This window comes from Arachis hypogaea, chromosome 17 (genome assembly GCF_003086295.3).
Source record: "Arachis hypogaea cultivar Tifrunner chromosome 17, arahy.Tifrunner.gnm2.J5K5, whole genome shotgun sequence".
Taxonomy (NCBI): domain Eukaryota; kingdom Viridiplantae; phylum Streptophyta; class Magnoliopsida; order Fabales; family Fabaceae; genus Arachis; species Arachis hypogaea.
In genome coordinates, this window is record NC_092052.1 from 40,281,812 (window position 1) to 40,301,496 (window position 19,685).

General features: G+C 36.6%; 1 protein-coding gene across 1 annotated transcript; it reads left to right on the plus strand.

Annotated features, from left to right (window-relative positions):
- Nucleotides 1-12,400: 12,400 nt before the first annotated feature.
- Nucleotides 12,401-12,875, plus strand: LOC112763193 (bidirectional sugar transporter SWEET4-like). The gene is made up of 3 exons (XM_025808926.1): nucleotides 12,401-12,427; nucleotides 12,510-12,632; nucleotides 12,711-12,875. Exons 1-3 carry the CDS (start codon nucleotides 12,401-12,403, stop codon nucleotides 12,873-12,875), a joined length of 315 nt encoding a protein of 104 aa, XP_025664711.1.
- The last annotated feature ends 6,810 nt before the right edge of the window (nucleotides 12,876-19,685 follow it).

The following is a 19,685-nucleotide window of genomic DNA, read 5'->3' on the forward strand; positions in this document are numbered from 1 at the left end:
CAGCTTGAATTTTGAAGTCTTCAGGAATGGTCTTCCAAGCAGGATTGATGATGGCCTTCCTGAGTCATTAGGGGACATTTCCAGAATATAGAAGTCAATGGGAAATATGAGTCCCTTAATGCTCATTAATACATCTTCAGCAACTCCAACCACTGTAATAATGCTTTTATTTGCTAACACAAAACGAGTTGTCGACCTTTTTAAGGGAGGGAGCCTCAAAGTATCATATATAGACAAAGGCATTATACTAACGCATGCTCCTAAATCACATATGCAGTCAGAAAATATCACACCACCAATAGTACAATTAACCATACATGGACCTGGATCACTACACTTTTCAGGTATACCTCCCATTAAGGCAGATATAGAACTACCTAAAGGAATAGTTTCTAATTCATTAATTTTGTCTTTATGTATGCATAAATCTTTTAGAAATTTTGCGTATTTAGGTACCTGCTGAATAACATCAAAAAGGGGAACGGTTACCTCAACCTTTTTGAATATCTCTACCATTTTGGGATCAAGTTCCATTTGCTTCCTGGGCTTCCTTGCAATTTGTGAAAATGGAATAGGGAGGGCATTTTCTGCAGGGTCTGCCTCCTTGTGTGCTTCTTTCTGTGGTTGAGCCTCTACTTCTTCACCCATGTCTTGTATCGCCTCTTCCTCTTCAGCATCCTCTACTTTTACCACCTCTTCAGCTGAGGCGTGTTCTGATGGGATTGGCTCCTCCTGATTCCTCTCTTGTAGTGTGGTTTCGGACCTTAGGGTGATGGCATTGATGCCACCCTTTGGATTGGGTAAGGGTTGAGAAGGAATTCCATTGGAGCTTGCATGTTGAGTGTTTGAAGTGTTGGATGGTGCCAGCTGAGAGATGAGAGCTTGTATAGCGGATGCTAGGCCATTAAGTGAACTTTCCATGTTCCTTTGTCCTTGTGCAATGGATTGAAGAGCCTCGTCACTTGGAGAGGAATTAGATTGAGTGATCTGTGGAACTTGTTGTTGGTTGTGCTGTGGTCCTTGGGACTGCCTCAGGTGAGGTGCTCTGTAAGGCTGGTTCTGGTTCTGCTACCTGTTGTTGTTATTATTCCACTTCTAATATCCTTGATTGTCTCTGCCTCCTCTGTTATTGTTGTCCCTCCAATTCTGGTTAGAATTATCTCTCCAACCTTGGTTAGAACTGTCCTGCCATCCATGGTTGTAACTGCCACCTTGATTGTACCCTTGGTTGGGGCGGTAATAGAAGTTATGAGTGGCTGCCACAATGTTGTCTTCCTGCTGGAGCTGCGGACATTCATCAGTATAATGGCTATAATCAGCACAGATCCTGCACACTCTCTGTGGAACTAACTGTTGGCTCTGCTGCGCTTGTTGTTGACTCAACTACATCTGCTTCAGTAAGTTGGTCATCTCACATATACTCTTAGTCAGAGCAGTAGTCTCTTTGATAGAAGATACCTCTGCAACAGCTTTTGAACGGCATTGTTTCTGCCTATGATTCCAAGTAGATTCAGCCTAAGTCGCTGATCAATTGCCATGCCTCATCAATGGTCTTGTACTTTTTCATAGACCCATTGCTAGCACTTTCCAATGTGGTCTTATCTTGGGGCCTCATGCCCTGTGTGACGTAGCCGAGCAACACTATCTTGTCAATCATATGGTGGGGACATGCTTCCAGAAGGTTGTTGAAGCGCTCCCAGTATTCGTAGAGAGTCTCGGACTCGTCCTGGACAATCATGGAAATGTCTTTCCTCAGTTTATCAGTAACTTCAGCTGGAAAGAATTTTTTCAAAAATTATTTTCTAAGCGTATCCCAGTCAGATACGGTTGCTGCGGGTTGAGTGTAGTACCACTCTCTCGCCTTTCCCTCAAGAGAGAATAGGAAAGCTTTTAACAAAATAGAAGTTTCATCTGCACCATCACGCCTGACAGTAGAACAGGCTACTTGAAAATCCCTCAGGTGCTTGATAGGCTCTTGAGCAGGTAAGCCATGAAACTTAGGCATCAAGTTGAGTAGTGCAGTCTTTATTTCAAAGTCTGTAGCCACTGCTGGGTAATGTGCTTGAAACGGTTGCATTGTGAAATCAGGGGCTCTAGCCTCCTGGATAGTAATTCTTCTAGGTGCTGCCATGTCACCTGCACGTAAATCAACCGAGTCAGTAGAACGGGGGCTTGTTCCTTCCTCAAGTGACCTTTCAGATCCGCCCTCAGAGAGGACTAACCGACGCCGAGCTTGCCTTATACGTGAAATAATTCTTTCAATCTCAGGATCAAATACTGGCAAGCTTGTATCAGGAAGTGAACGCATCATTTAACGAAAGAAACATGCAGCTCATAGTAGCGAAATAAAATAAAATGCAAATAAATAAATTCCAATCAATAACTTAGCACTCTATTGCAACTCCCCGGCAACGGCACCAAAAATTGACGTGGCAGAAATTGGCGAGTTAAGAAATTGTTATAAGAGATACGTTGCAAGTACAGTTCTTAACCAACCGAAAATCCACTTATCAATTTAGAAGGGGTTGTCACAAAATTAAAATTAAAATACTGGGAGTATGAATCCCAGGTCGTCTCCCAACGAGTTGCAGGAAGGTGTGCTATTTTATTAATCAGATGTTTTCTAAAAATGGTTGAGTTGATAAACAGGAAATTAAATCAGAGAATTTATGTAATTTAAATAAAAACCTTGACCGGGAGTAGATTAGTTGGAAGCCCTATCCTTGATGGAGTTCTCTCAAGATAAAAGTGATAATTAAAGGTTGCCTGCTCAGTTATCTTCTACCAGGTAAAGGAAAGTTAAGCAAGTTGGAAGTCAATTTCTATTCACAATTTCTAATCCTCTCCCTTGGGAAGGACTAGTGTTAGTGATTAAAGGGCGACCCAACGCGAAACCCAACTATAATTTTACTCTTGAGCATCCAACTCAAGGTCCTCCTGTCAATCAACTCCCAATCAAGTTGTAGAACTACTCGCTAATTATCATTGTAAAATCCACAAAATAAGAAAGGAAAATATTGAAAGACATGATAAATAATAATCAAAGGGATCAATTAAAAATAAAAATAGTTCTTATATTAATCAATTCTAAAAATAATCCAATAATAATTCTGAGTAAATAAAGGACATGGAAGAGTTAGTGACAAGTAAGGAAACAAACTAGAATGACGAAGTCTTGACGGAAGTAATAACTCTTCTCAATATCCCAGTCCAAAAAGCAATAAAATCAAAATTCTAAGAACTATAAATGTGTAGAGTGAAAACCTAGAGGAGGAGTGAAAATTAGATCTAAAACCAAAATTATGCGGAATGAATGTTGTTCTCTGGTCTCTGCATGTTCCCTGGCTCTAATATGCTTTTTGGGGCCAAAAATTAGGTCAAAACAGGGCCCAAAATCGCCCCCAGTGAATTCTGCAGATTCTGCAGATCGCGCATGTCACGCGATCGCGTCATCAGGCGTTTTGCCTTGCCACGCGTGCGCGTCGTCCACGCCTTCGCGTCACTTGTGCAGTTTCCCATCCGTGCGGTTGCGTAAGCCATGCGTCCGCGTTACTGCAATTTCCTCTATGTCGCGCGGTCGCGTGAGCCATGCGCCGCGTCACTTCTCACTGGTCATCTCCTCAATTTCTTGTGTTCCTTCCATTTTTGCAAGCTTCCTTTCTAATCTCCAAGTCATTCATGCCCTATAAAGCCTGAAACACTTAACACACAGATCACGGCATCGAATGGAATAAAGGAGAATTAAAATACAAAATAAAAAGTCTCTAGGAAGCAAGTTTTCAACCATGAAGTATTTTTAGGAAGGAATTATAAATGCATGCTAATCATATGAATAAGTGGGTAAAGATTTGATAAAATCGCACAATTAAACACAATATAAACCATAAAACAGTGGTTTATCACATGTTCCCTCTTCAGTTACTTTGGTAACCATGCATGCCATTAATGAGCGCACTTTTATCTATAGTGTCTTATAAATATATACACTTCATCCTTCTTCTTTCTTCCCTTTTTCACTTTCTTCGTGTTGTTTCATCTTGCTCTCACTCCATTAACTTTGCAACCTTTGTTCTTCTTTCAAGATTTCTTTATTTTGAATTTTCATTTGTGTGTTCTCATTCGTTCACTAGAGGCTTCGGATCTTACGTTGTTTTTGCTGTTTTAAGTGCTTGTTTTCCGTTGGCATTCTTCTTTTCAGGTTGGTTTTTTGCCCTTTTTCTTGTTCTGTTTTTTTTGTTCTTCCTTGCCAACTTCATAGGTTCAAAAATTGGCTTGCTTTCTTTCTTGGATCGGCATTTGGTGGCTTTTGAAAATGGGGTTTTAACCTTGATGAAAATGGGATTTATCCTTGAACACTTCGCGTTATCCCTGGTTTTTATTTGTTATTGCTGCTGGTGAATCTAAATGTGGAGTTTTCATACTTGTGTTGCCCCCAAATGGTGCCACTTTATTGCATGAACATGGTGCCATTTGTGATGATATTTTTTTGTAGTAAAATATAAGAACTGTAATATTTTAATTACGACCCGACTTTCCGACTTCTTTTTGTGACGTTTTCTTTGTTTGTTGTATTGTAGGTATAGCTTGTATGTCTTGGTCAGTTATTCATAATATGTCTTCTAAAACCTTACCTGGGTAGATATATCTATTTTTACTCATGTCCCTATTATTGATAGAGAGTATTCCGAGGCCTTTCGTAGACATTATAGGTTGTGTGAAAATCGAGAGGATGAGCATAGATATGAAATTGTAGTCGCTGATCCTGAGGAGAGGGTTTATTTTTCCCGACTTGATAGGTCGGAACGTTATTTCAAGTATATGTATGACTGCTTTTTTACAAAATTAGGAGTTATTCTTCCTTTCTCTGATTTTGAATATGTGGTCCTTAAATTCTGTAATGTTGCCCCTACACAATTGCATTCCAACTCTTGGGGTTTCTTGAAAATATACTAATTTCTTTGTCGGGAGCTGGATGTCCGATCTTCTCTTATGGTCTTCTTTTATCTTTTCGTCTTTACCAAGCCTTTTAGCTCCAAAAAGCTAGGTTGGCTTTATTTTCAAGCTATTCAGGGTAGAACAGTTTTTGCCATCTTTGATGAGTCCTTTCATGACTTTAAAAACTATTTCTTTAAGATCCAAGCTGTAGAAGGTATCCGACCTTCCTTTTTAGATGTAAGGGATGAGCCTCTGTTCCATCTGTACTGGGAAGAGAGTCCAGTGCTTGTTAAGTACAACCTAGATGATTTATATGAGCTTGAGGGGAGTGTGGTCAAGTTATTCTAGAAGTTTTGGGGACGAGCTCCCTATTTGGACACTAAAAGGTAATTAGAGAATCCAAGCCAGCTTCAGTCCGAGCTAGTAGTCTTCTTTTCCATTTTATGATTATTTTATTAGAATGGTTTCAACGATTAACATAGCTCGACTTTTATATCATGCAGAAAAGATAGTTCCAAATCAGCTGCTATGGAAACACTTCGGACCACCAGAAAGAACGTTGTAGCTCAGAGCTTACAATTGAAAGAGGGTGGTAAAACCGCCGACCTCGCCTCTCCTTCTAATTCGGATTCGGGTGCCTCAACCTCTCTGAAAAGTACCCCTAATCCGACTCCTCAGCCAACCCTTCCTCCTTCTAGCTCGGCAAACCCCAAAGTCCAACCTCCTCCTTCCACTACAAAACCCAACCCCAAGAAACACAAGTCTTCGAAATTAGAGAATATATACGAGCAGGGTTTTGATGCCCTTGCTTGGAGTGAAAAGCACATCCTTCTTCATAGCTTCATCAGTATGGATGATATTGCTATTAAGATTTATCTTCATCTCCTTGCCCGAGGTGGAGTGCGGACGGCCGACATATGCGTGACGTTAGCCAGGGGGTTAGAGAAGACTCTTCTTGGTGCCACTCAAAGCACGTTGGCTACTTTGCAAGCTGAGGTGGCATCCTTGAGGGAGTCTAAGAAGGAATGGGAGGAAGAGAGGAAATCTCTGCTCTCTGATCTGGGCAAAGCTCGGGCTAAAGTCAAACAGGAAGAAGCCGCTTTGGCCATGTCAAAGGGGTTGAAGAAGAAAGCCAAGGAGAGTTACACCAGGGTCTTTGGGGAAAAACTCGATTTGGTAGACGAAGTTACTAAAGCCCGAGATAGATACGTAGAGCTTGAGGAGATTGTAGTCGAAGGTATGGACAAGATGGTTGAAAATTTGAAGGCTCGGTTCTAGGTTGTTGCTCCTGAGGTGGACCTCTCTCTTATCAGCCCGAACAATATAGTGGTAGATGGAAAGATTGTACCTACCTTGAAGGATGAGAAGGATACTCCTATACCCGATCTAAAAACTTCAAGGGTGCACTTGGGAAAAATTCTCAAGTTCTCGACCCTCAGCTAGATGGTGAGCCTCTTCCTTCTACAACTCTCCCGATCTCTATAGTGCCAGTTTTTGAATATGCTCTGACCTCTTCTACTTGACCTGAAGATGTTGTCACTAGAGAGCAGCTCCACCCTTTGTAATTGCTTTTGATTTTCTAGCTTGAATGGCCCGACCTGTGGGTCTTTTATGAACAATTTAACCTTTGTAATAGTTAGTTTTGAACAATTTCTATTTTGCTCTAGTTATAGTTTGAACAACTTTTATATTCTGTTAAAAACCTTCTTCCACTATTTTAATAGTGGTTTTTTGGCATAAATGATTATGTTGTTTGAAACATATTTCTTTAGTCAGTACAACTATTTTAGTTGAACATAAAATTTATTATTTCGACAACTTTCGATGCTGTTTTTTGCTAAGTTAGAAAAGACGTTGGCGAAGTAGATCGGTCCTTTTTCGACCTTTTATATACATGTATTAATTTTTCCTTTTTGAGCTCTGACTTTAAGTAATCGGACTTTTGCCAAGTTACTTTTATATTTTGTTTTTAGTCTGACTTATTTTGAGGTCGATATACAAACTTCTTATATAACTTCTTACATTAATTTGTATCTCGTCGCTTCATCTTATCGACCATATAGGCCGGGCAATGATTTTCACAGTTTTTTAGCTTAAATCAATGCATTTGAAATGGGAGAACTAGTAGAGAAATTCTCTATTATTTATTAATAAGAAAAAGGGGTGTACATAAATTTGTTTGCTACTAAGGATTTTTCTTATGATCCTTAGCCCTTGCTATGATACCTCGTTAAAACCCCTTCAAGAAAACCCTTTTTGGGAAAAAAAACCATGAAGCCGGGAAAAGGAGTACACTAGGGAGCAATATGCGCTTTTCTAACTATAATACCTTTTTGAGTGACATGCGTGCCACGACCTCGGGAGTTCATTACCATTTAAGTCGGACACCTTATAGTAACCTTTACCTAAGACCTCGATAACCTTATAGGGTCCCTTCCTATTGGCAGTCAGCTTTCCTTTGCCTGACTTCTGAACTTTGATGTCATTTCGGATCAATATGAGGTCGTTCGTGGTGAAGCTTCTCTTAATGACTTTCTGGTTGTACCTTAGGGCCATCTTCTGTTTCAATGCTTCTTCCTTTATCCGAGCTTGTTCTTGAACTTCTAAGAGGAGGTCGAGTTCTTTCTTTTGTGCTCAGACATTGATCATTTTATCGTAGAACCTAACTCTTGGATATTCCTCACCAATTTCTACAGGAATCATGACCTCTATGCCGTAAGAAAGTAAAAAAGGTGATTCCCCTGTTGTTGAGTGGGGAGTTGTCTGATATACGCATAAGATCTGAGGAAGTTTGTCTTCTCATACTCCATTTGCATCCTGTAATCGACGTTTTAACCCGGCCAATATTACTTTGTTTGCAGCTTCAGCTTGTCCACTGGTCCGAGGGTGTTCTACCGATGTAAATTGGTGCTTGATCTTAAGGTTGGCCACCAAGTTCCTAATGGTTGAGTCAGTGAACTCAGTTCCATTGTCTGTGGTGATGGAGTGTGGGACTCCAAACCTTGTGACAATGTTCTTATAAAAAAATTTCAAACTTTGTTGAGCTGTAATGGTTGCTAATGGTTCCACCAAAATCCACTTAGTAAAATAATCAATACCTACTATGAGATACTTTACTTGTTCTAGAGCTTGTGGAAATGGACTGCGAAGGTCAAAGCCCCATTTTTGAATGGAGGTGAGATGACGCTGATAAGCTCTTCTGACAAGGTGGACATTTTTTAACAAAGTGGCTGCCTCCCTTTGCAATGTTGGGCAAAAGAAGCCAGCTCAGATTACTTTCTTGGCTAGTGATCTTGCTCCTAAGTGATTTTTACATATGCCATTATGAACTTCTTCTAAGACCTTGTTAGTCTTGGAGGTCGGGATGCACTTCAATAGAGGTACAGATATCCCTCTTTTGTAGAGGACATTATGAACCAAGGTGTAGTTTTTTGCTTCCCTTATGAGCCTCCTTATTTCCTTTTCATCTTCAGGGATGATATCGAATTTGAGATATTCGACTATAGGAGTTATCTATCCAGAGCTTTGGTTGGATATGGTCATTGTGTCCAACTTGTCTTCTTTCTTCTGTTGTTGCCTTCTGGCTTGGTGCTGGATAATATAGAGAGGACATCTGCTCGGGTATTGGATTCCCGAGTTATATGTTGGACCTCTCTTTCTGAGAATTGTGCTAATTATTCTTGTACTTTTTCTAGGTACCTCTTCATGTTGGGATCTTTCACTTGATAAGTGCTATTAACTTGAGAAGTTACCACTTGAGAGCTATTAAATACTATCAATCTTTCTGTCCCAACCTCTTTAGCCAATTTCAAGCTAGTAAGCAAGACTTCATATTCTGGTTGATTATTAGAAGCAGGAAACTCAAACCTTAATGATAGTTCTATCCAAGTTCCTTCTTCATTTTCCAAGATAACTCCTGCTCTATTTCCGACTTTGTTGGACGATCCATCTACATACAGATTCCAGGTTGACAGATTTCCCTGGCCTTCAGTCTATTCGGCCACAAAGTCAGTCAGATACTAAAATTTGATTGTTGTCCGAGTTTCATATGTTAAGTCAAATTTAGACAGTTCCATAGCCCATTGTAGCATCCTTTCTACAATGTCTGTCTTCTGTAGAATGTGCTTCATGGGTTGATAAGTTCGGACCTTTATGGTGTGAGCCTAAAATTAAGGTTGGAGCCTTCTGGAGGTGACGATAAGGGCATATGCAAACTTTTTTATTTTTTGATAGTTTAGTTCTGTCCCTTGTAGGGCTTTGCTCACAAAGTAGATAGGTTGCTATCCGTTCTAATTTTCTTAGACCAAGGCTGGGACTATAGTCTAACTTAATACTGCTATGTAGAGAACAAGCTTCTCACCTAGGATAGGTCGGGTAAGGATAGGCTGGAAAGCTCGTTCATATTCCTGTGTCCATTCAAATTAATTTCCTTTTTTGTGAATTGAGAATAAGGGTAGATAATTCAGGCCTGATCCCACTAGGAACCTGGACAATGCTGCCAACCTTTCATTTAATTGTTGACCTCCTTGTAACAAGTCAGGCTTTTCATCTCCAGTATTGCTGTGCACTTGTCTGAGTTGGCCTCAATTCCTCTTTGAGTGAGCATAAAGCCTAAAAACTTCTCGGCCTCCACTGAAAAGGTGCATTTTGAGGGATTCAATCTCATTCCATACTTCCTTATTATGGAGAACACTTCAGACAAGTCGTTCAGAAGAGCAATGTCATCTCTGGTCTTGACGAGCATATCGTCCACATATACTTCCATTAGCTTTCCAAGATGAGATGAAAATACCTTATTAATCAATGGTTGGTATGTGCGCCCCGCATTATTTAATCCAAAAAGCATTACTACATAATAATAGTTAGCTTTTGAAGTAATAAAAGAAGTCTTTTCTTGATTTGGCTTATACATCAGGATTTGATTATATCCCGGGTATGCGTTCATAAGGCTGCGTTTGTTTTCAGAGACAGAACAGAACATGACACTGAGACAGAGACAGAACAAAACAAAACATTAAAAATTATTGTTTGTGTATTGTGTTTGGATATGATGGACAAGACACTAATGTAATGTCTAGTATTATGTTTGGATATACATGGACAAGACTAAATTATTAGGTAAAATGACTAAAATAGACATCCCTCCCCTCCTTCCCTGTATCTCTAATCCTTGCCCTCCCTAACCCTTTGCTAAACTCTTCTCACTCTCTCTGGTGGACTACTCTTCAACGCATCGCATTCCGTTTTACCATACCTCTCTTGATTGCAAGAATGTTGTCATTGTTCTCATTCTCACAAATCATGTTAAGGTACACTCTTCTTCAAATCCTAAATTCTGTTCCTCACTCCGCTCTCGGTTTTTGCTTCACTTCAACTTCATCCCTACACTCTCACTCTCAGCCCCAATCACTTGATGAAGCTATTGATTCCTTCACTCGCATGCTCTTTATGTGTCGCCCTCCATCCATCCTTCAATTCCTCAAGATTTTGGGATCTCTTGCCAAGACCAACCATTGCCCCACCGCCATTTCCCTTTTTCAGCAATTACAATCCAGGGTAATCGCTCCCAACTTATTTACTTTGAATATCTTAATCAAATGTTCCTGCGGAATGGTTTGGATCACTCTTGCTGTCTCTGCTTTTGTAAAGATTTTCAAGAGTGATTTTCAACCTTATACCGTAACATTGACAACAATCAAAGGTCTCTGTCTATGTGGTAACGCTGAAAAAGCACTACACTTTCATGACAAAGTGCTGGCTCATAGATTTTATTATTAGTTTTATGAGTACTTCCATGTTGGAACACTATATTTTATACAATAAGAAATTTGTTATTGAAAAATAGACAGTGTTGTGAATTATCTTTGTTATTGATTATTGTTTCTTGTCATAATATTTTACTGAAGAAAGAATAAAGACAGGGTTAATTGTTTATTCAAAATCAAACTCATGTAAATATACATCATTAGCTAAACCCTTAAAAGTGGGTAATTAAGGAGCTAATGCTTAGCAGTATTCATAATAGTTAGAGTTGGTTGGGAGTTACGGGATTCTACTATTTTGTGCAGTTTTTGTTAGCTTGTTGCCCCCCACTATAAAGAAAATATCCTCTATATATTCTTCTAATTATCATATCACCAAATCAATAATTCTTTAATTGATTTAGCTTCTGCAAATTCGAATCTTTTTCTGTCATTCAAAGCCAAACTGAGCAAAGTTTCATGTAAGTGCAATATTAAATTTTGATCAAAATTTACTACCTGGATACTATTATTAGTACTTGACTATATGAATTGAGCTTATCATAAAATTTAGGTGAGTTTGGTTTTACTCACGTGGTGGTTTCATTAAATTCTGCTAGCTGAATTTCATGGGTGAGTTGGTGTGGATGTAACTACTCACCCTTTGGCCAGTTTCATTTATTATGCAGGTCTAGTTCCAGAGTTTCAATTGTTACTTTCGAGTACTAATAACTCCATTTATGATAATGGGGTGAAAGAAACCTTTTTGCACCCGTCCATTTTGTGCAACAAATGCTATTTTTATATGTGTTATTTGATATGTTACCGACAGTGATTCCTGTGATGTTGGAGAATATTCATAAACAACATTAACAAAATTGAAAGGTTGTGGCTTTTTGAATAAAAGGGACTTTCTTGTGTTTTTTTTCCTTTGGAGATGCAAAGAAGATGGAGAAGAAAATAGAGATTGTGGAGTATAGGGAGAGGCTAGACAACACTCTTGCCTCACCTCATATGACAAATTATCACATGCTCAAAAACCTTGTTCAGACTCAACTCTTGCATTCTTCAAAACAACTAGGTACTAAGAGCATTCCTTAGCCACATTTGCTTTGTAATGATTAAATGTTTATTAGTACTATAGTTGAGGAGTGTTTCTGAATATAGTAAAAGGTCTAGTACAAGTACACCATCACACACTGATTGGAAAGTCTGCTATCTACACTATAACAATGCTATATTTTTATTGTCCATCCTTTTAGATATAGAACTTGAAATCAGTAATTTGAATTGTTGTAATTTTACTTCTTTAAACAGATAAAATAGGATAATGAAAAGTTTTGTGTTATATATTGCGAAGGGCCAGAGGGAACTCCGTTTCAAGTGGCCTTATGTTATTGTCCATTCTGTTCCTATCCATCTCAGTTTGAAAGATTCGTGTCATCCATTTAATTTGGTAATTTTGGCAGTTGTTAATCTAACACTGGTTGATCTTCCAGCCAGAATTCTACCAAGGTGAAGGTGCCGATAGCTTAAGGTGAAGGAAGAAAATTCCTAGAAGAAAAAGAGCTAAGGGAAAAGAAAAGCAGCAGCATGAAGGTTATGAAGAAAGGTCTTGGGGGAATGCCAATTGCTGGTGGATAGCTTGTCATCTAACAATCTCATAGGCTCATAGGCATCAAGGCTAGCAACTGTAAATTTAGGATGATATATTCAATGTTATGATGTGTGTCTCCCCTGTCACCATCATGGTAAGTCATCATTGAATTCATTGTATATATATTGATTGAATGCTATTCAATTCATGGTATTGCACAACCATGCATGTTGTAGGCGAATGTTATCAAAATGAAGAGTGTGGAATTTATGCCATTCTGGCTCTCTGTCGCTAACTTCCTCAATGGCGTGTGCTGGACAACATATGCTCTCATCCACCTCTTCGATCTTTATGTCTTGGTAACTAATTAACCATATCATTTCTGAATGAATTTTTGTAACAAATTAAATTAAGCGTTTCCTTTGTTGTATACGTAGATAAGCAACAGTATTGGAGCAATATCTGGACTTGTTCAGCTGATATTATATGCTTGCTACTGCTCCTGCAAGGGAGACAAGAACAATGATGAGAGTGCCTTTGGCACAAAACCAGAAGTTGCAATTCAACTCTCTGCTACTTCAAATGCAAGGGTTGCAGTTTGATGATGACAACTACTCCAATATCAAACCCTTTTGCTTTTTTAATTTCTTTTCTGTTGTTTAATATTCGATCAAGACAGTAGCAATTTATATTTTATTTACTGGTACATGAAAGAGCTAGATATTTCTGTGTGCTACTCTCCTCATGTAACTTTATTATTGTCATTTTATCATTTTTAGTGAGTACTTTTGCACATGCTTAACATAAATAAAGTTATATTCTGCACAGTTGACTAAAAATTCTAATTGAACATAAACAAAAGAAACATTTGCAAATTGAAGAAAAAAACTAAAATTAATTAAGCACCCATTTTGAATAAGTTTCTGCAATAACATAATTAAAACCAATATTTAAAACTAATTATGCACTAACATCAACAAATTCTTGCATTCAAAATTATGCATGTTTGAACCTAAATCTGCACAAAATGAAATGATAACTCTAAAAGAGATTAACTCTAATTCTAAGTATGCAATATAGCTCTAATAAATCTGACTTTCTGACTATTTTCTAATGACCAAAACATTTTTTCCAGTTGAGGATTTGTGGAGAACTTGAGTGCAATAGAAATAACTTCATCATCAGTGAATCCAAGTTCGCTAAGTATATCACCAGCCTTTTTTTTCTCACGAGTGTTTACCATAGCTTGGGCAAAAGCATCCAAACGCTTCTCCTGTTGATCGAACACATATTTCAGCGTGTCAGTTAACTCCTTCATCATCTTGGTATCCTTTGCCGCTTTAAATGAGGAAGGCTTCTTTCCTTGTTACTTCCCAGAAAATGAAGCCACAGAATTTGATTGTTGGAGTAGAGATTCACTGCAATCATGGTTTGAGTTAAAGATATCCGTATCTTCTTCGTCCATTTCTTCATACCCATTCATTTGCGCTTCTTCTTCAGCGTCATTGCCGCATACAGCAGCATCCCCATTTGCTCTTTCCTTACAAAATATTTTTTCCAAGCGCGTATAAAGGGGAAAAGGCTTTCCTGGAGTATACAACCTTACTCCTTGTTTCTAGAAAAAATAAAAAATAAAAGATCAACAAAGAAAGACAGACTATCAAGTAGAATAAAATTAATTCAACAAAATCAAACTTGTAAACCAACCTTCATATAAGCAGCTAGGATCTCTTTGTTGTCCACAACCACACATTGCTTCACATCATCCCATCCAAAACCGCTACAGGCTGCCATGTCAGTAGCAAATTGATATTTCTCTTTCAACCTCTTAACCTTGTTTTTGTAATGAGTTATTTGAAAACCACCACCTGAAAACCTCTCATCCATTTTTGCAGCAAGTTTCTCAAAAGATCCAGGCCTAAATTGACCTGCATCAGCTATTCTTCCTTCAATGACAAGCTCCTCCATAAAACCAACAAATACCTCTGTCTCTTCATCAGTCCAAACATGTCTATCCATTTGTCCCTACAATCTAGATTAACTCAATCAAAATTCAATTGAACATCCTAAGCATATCATGAAATTATCTTTATAATGTATCAATACAATATATTTAAATAAAATACACATAATAATTCAAATAAAATACACATATAATGTATCAATACAACACAAAAGCATATCAAAAGCATATCATGACATTATTTTTATAATGTATCAATACAATACAAAATCCAACACAACAAACTATCATACTAATTCAAATAAAATACATATACAAGAAATAAACCAACTAATTAATTCGGCTATGCATCCATTCATTGTACATTTCATGTGCTAAATTGTCTCGCCAAACAGTCCATTCATTGCTGCCCTCTACACTGTCAATAATTTCATCGTCACCATCTTGGTTATCACCATGCTCCTCTCCAATAAGCACTTGCTCATTCCCAAGTGATATGTCCTCCTCAGGATCGGAGTCCATATTAAACCGAATAAAATTTTGTAATAAACAACAAGCAATAATTATTCTATTTTGTGTCTTGATTTGGTAGAAACAAGGACTCCTCAAAATTACCCATCTCTTCTTCAATAAACCAAAACAACGCTCAATAATGTTCCTAGCTGAAGAGTGCTTCTTGTTAAAATATTCTCGAAAGTTTCTAGGCGCATTTCTACCATAGGCCCATTCTTGTACGTGGTATCGAGTATTCCTATATGGTGCTAGAAACTCCTTGCAATTAGTATAACCATCATCCACTAAATAATAATTCCCTATAAATTAAAAGAGACACGTTATGAGGATTAAGAAAATTGTATGAATTAAAAATTTTGAAGTGTTTTTGTTACCTAAAATTTAACTATTACATACCAATTGGTATCTTGAGGTTATTACGACCTGAAATTGCATCTCTAAGGACTCTTGAATCCGATGTGGATCCTTCCCATCCACTAAGTACGTACACAAAATTCATATCTCGATTGCATACACCTAGGACATTGGTTGATATTTTACCCTTTCTTGTTCTGTATCTTGATTTATCTTCTTCAGGGACAGTCACATCTATATATGTTCCATCTAATGCTCCTAGACAGTTCTAAAGCAAAGAAATTGAAGGTTCAAAACTATCTCTATACCAAACCATATATAATACAAAACCACAACTGCGTTTCTTCATTAGACGTACCTTGAACCATTTTCATCGGAGATCTATGCAGTCATCTGGAACAGGAACAGGCTTTGCAAACAACAGGCTTTGAACATGTATTACCGACGACAAAACTTTATTAAAATACTTACTTATTGTTTCTCCTGACCTATAAAATCTAACTTGGAGTGTGCGATTCTTTTTATGATGAGCTAAAATTATTAAAAATATAATCACTTGCTCAGGTATATTTACATGACATTCATCGCTTAATCCACCCTGAACTTTAAGTAACTCACATAATCTTCCTAATTCATCTACGCTCATCCTTAATTCCCAAATACAATTTCTATCGCATCCTCCTATGATGCGGCTTAACACATTCCGTCTTAAGGGATTAGTATTAATTTCTCTATTCCTAATCAACAAATGTCTCTTTCTCTTATTTCTCAAATAAAAAAATGCAAACATCAAAACTAATATTGTGGCTGTCTCAAGTTCAATCTGAATCATAAAATAAAAAAAAGAAATCACCTAAATTGTTCATATTGGTCCAATAGTTCCATTCTTCCCTAACAACAGATAAAAAATATAAATCATAATTTATTATAAAATAACATAAATACTAAAAATAATCAATAAGAATAAAAATAACAACATCACCAACTAATTATTTTATTTTTGCATTCAAATAAATAAGAAGAGTTCAATATAATTTTTTTTCATTCCTTATTCCATTCTGAACAAAATATGTTCAATCATTCATTCACAGCAGGATTCATTCACAGTAAGATTGTATAAATTAAAAATTTTGACACCAGAAAGACAATTTCTCATGTCCATATTCAATTTTTACATTTTCAAATCACAAATAATATAAACAAATAAAAATAAAAGAAGCCAGAAGAACCCAATAATTTAAAGTAAAAAATACAAACGAAAATAAGAAGCAAAGAGAAAAGGCAGAGTTATATACCTGCGTGACTGAGAAAGAGAAGAACACGTGAATTCCAAAAGTTATGACAAATTTGCTTCTGAAATGTTGTAGTTAAATTAGTTGAGCAAAAAAATGAAGAGGAGAAGCAGTAAAGAAGAAGAAAAAAAACAAAGAAAAACAAAAAAGAATAAGATGAAGTACTAAACAACAGAACACCGGAGAAAGAAGAGAAATAAGAAGAAGAAAAAAGGGACAGAGAGCAAGAAGAGAAAGAGAAGAGATAGAGAGCTAGACCTGGGAAGTGAAACAAAAAAAGAATCCGAAAAAGAGAAGGAAGAAGGAGAGATGAAACAGAGAGCATAGGAAAGATTACCTCGGAGGAGAAGGCTGCTGCACAACACAAATAGGGCTTATGATATGATTTAAAAAAGGGTAACAATGGAATAATAATAATATGTAGGGATAAAATGGGAAAGAATTTTCATTAAAAAATCTGTGTCCACTTTGTTAATTTCTGTGTCCATCATTGTCCATCATAAAAGAGTGGACACAAAAATTAAAAAAACTGTTCCAGAGACAATATGTCCACTGTCTATGTCTCTGCTACCAAACACGTTTTAAACATTTAATGTCCATGTCTTTGTGTACTGTCTCCAAAAACAAACGCTACCTAAAGGACAGATACCTATACCCTGAAGCCGAGTCAACCAGGGCGTCAATGCTTGAGAGATGGTATGATCCTTGGGGCAAGCTTTGTTGAGGTCGGTGTATTCAACACACATCCTCCATTTTTCACTCTGCTTTTTTACAAGGACCACATTAACCAGCCACAAAGGATACTTTACCTCTCTTATAAACACGGCATCTAATAAGGCTTGCACCTATTCTTCCACGATCTGTGTCCTTTCAGGATCGAGCTTCTGCCACTTTTGCTGAATAGGTCGAGAGCCTGGATAAACGGTGAGCTTGTGAGACATGAAGTCAGAATTTATACTAGGCATATCGGAGGCTTTCCAAGCGAAGAGGTCGGAAGAGATTAACAACGATTTGTGCCTTTAGACCTTCCTCTAGGTTGGCCCTTATACTCCTTGTCTTTTTAGCATGATCCTCGATTTGTACTTTTTCTCTCTTTCCTTTAGGAAGGGGACATAGCTCTTCCCGAAATCGGATATTTCTGAGCTCAATAGTATTGACATCTTTACCACCTGTACTACCTCTTATGTTGAGGCTTTCATTGTAACACTTTCTAACTAACTTTCGATCTTCTTTTACGATGGTTATTCTTTCTGTAATTGGGAACTTCATACATAGGTTAAGTTGTACATAAATATTGAATTAATTACCAATATACCATCAACAAATCCTTTATTGCAATTTTGATAGCAAATTAAATCACAACCTTAATATTTTCTGGCAATATAGGACTTCTATATTTGTTAATGACATGTGCTCCAATGCTAAAAATGGACTTAAACGGCACCATAATAATTGGAATACTCAATAATTCATGCACTATGATTGATAACTTTGAATAATGTTACTTATGTAAATTCTACCATTCCAAAATATATAAATCCTCAAAATAATCCTTTGTCAAAAGTGGCTCATCCAAGTATGTATCAAGCTTATTATTTTCACTTGAAACCTCAGATTGATAGATACTTTTTATCAATTTCTAACAAAATATATAAATAAATTCTCTTATAAGCAAAGAACAATATTAATAAAAAATAAAAAAAGAAACAAAACATGTTAAAACATTATTTACACCAACAATTACAAGTCGCTTCTCTTGCCTACACTTTCAAAAGTATATACCATGGATGAAGATTGATTAATACATCCTTGTGCATCAATAGTGAAAAGAAGATTCTGGTCATATTTTTCAGAAAGCTTGCATAACTTTGTTTTCACATGTTCCACCTTCTCTTTTGCAGTTTTAGCATTAGTCTATTCATACATAAACTTTAATGTAGTGATCATAAGCCTAGGGTCAAGAATAGCACCGAATGTAAGAATGATATTATACTTTTTCCAATACTTTTTTAACTTATCCATCATCTTTTCTCCCATGCCCGTTAGAAGTTCATATTCACTTATCAAACTTCTAATGAAAGCAAATTGAATATGATAAACTTGTAGAAAATACAAATTCGAGGTATAAAAAGATGTGGCACAAATCAAATTAGTGGTTTGACATATAGAAAGAATATAAAAATTCACACATCTTTGTAGCTCTTTTCCATCCATTAATAGAGAGATATAGGTAGAACATAAATATGGAAGAACTCTCCATCACATAACAACCGATTATGCATATTCAAATTACTTTTCAAATAATCTTGACATGTATCCTTAACAAATGCATCATCTAAAATAAGGGTCATTTAAAAGTTCAAAAATTTTGGAAAATAATTCAAATTCTATGTGAAGAGGAGGCATATGAAAAAAGTTTAGAATTTTACTTTGTAATTTCCAATTTAAAACCACAAAATGTGCAATTAAACATCAATAACTGTTGATAGTGATAGCGGTCCACAAATCAGAAGTCAAACAAACTCTTTTAAAAATGGCTACTAAAGTATTTTTATGTTTTTCTTTTTTCTTGAATAAATCTTCAACACATCCTCCTTAAGACTGTTCCTAGTAATGAGGGATGAATTTGGAATAATATATTTATCCAATTCCTAAAATTCTTATTGTCAACCATAGAAAATGGGGCATCATAATCAATCACAAGCAACACATATCTCACACGATACATGGTTATCTATCTTGAGAGATCCTATTTTATTTTGCATTTCTATCAATGTCTGATGGAAATCCTCAAAGTTTATTTTCACGTAAATTTTCAAATGATGCTTAAGTGACAAAGTCCCATATTAATTTTCACTAAATTTACAAATTTGTGTGCATCCATCACACTAAGCACATCCTATCTCAATATCACAAAGTGTAAGTTTTTGAAATATCTCCACACATCAAATGTTATTGACTTTGTCTTTTTACTTTTATTATTTTCTTCATCTTGAGATTCATTTTCAAATTCAAACTTTTATGCTGAAATTCCAACCTCAACCTCCATGAAGACGGAGTTATTCATTACTGAATCCATCTTCTAAATTCCTAGAACAAACTATCATAAGTTCAATTTTTCACAAATTATTAATGGAAACTTTCACAGATTTAAACATTCACATCAATATTTTAACACAAATTCATAGCACATATTTAACACAAATTATTCAAATATTCACAAATTTTACATCATAGATTTAACACAAATTCCTCAAACATTCACAAATTTTACAACACAGATTTAACAC

Coding starts and splice junctions, on each gene's coding strand:
- LOC112763193 (XM_025808926.1), top strand. CDS start 12,401: ATGTGTGTCTCCCCTGTCACCATCATG. Junction 12,428..12,509: donor TCTCCCCTGTCACCATCATG/GTAAGTCATCAT, acceptor TGCATGTTGTAG/GCGAATGTTATCAAAATGAA. Junction 12,633..12,710: donor TCTTCGATCTTTATGTCTTG/GTAACTAATTAA, acceptor TTGTATACGTAG/ATAAGCAACAGTATTGGAGC.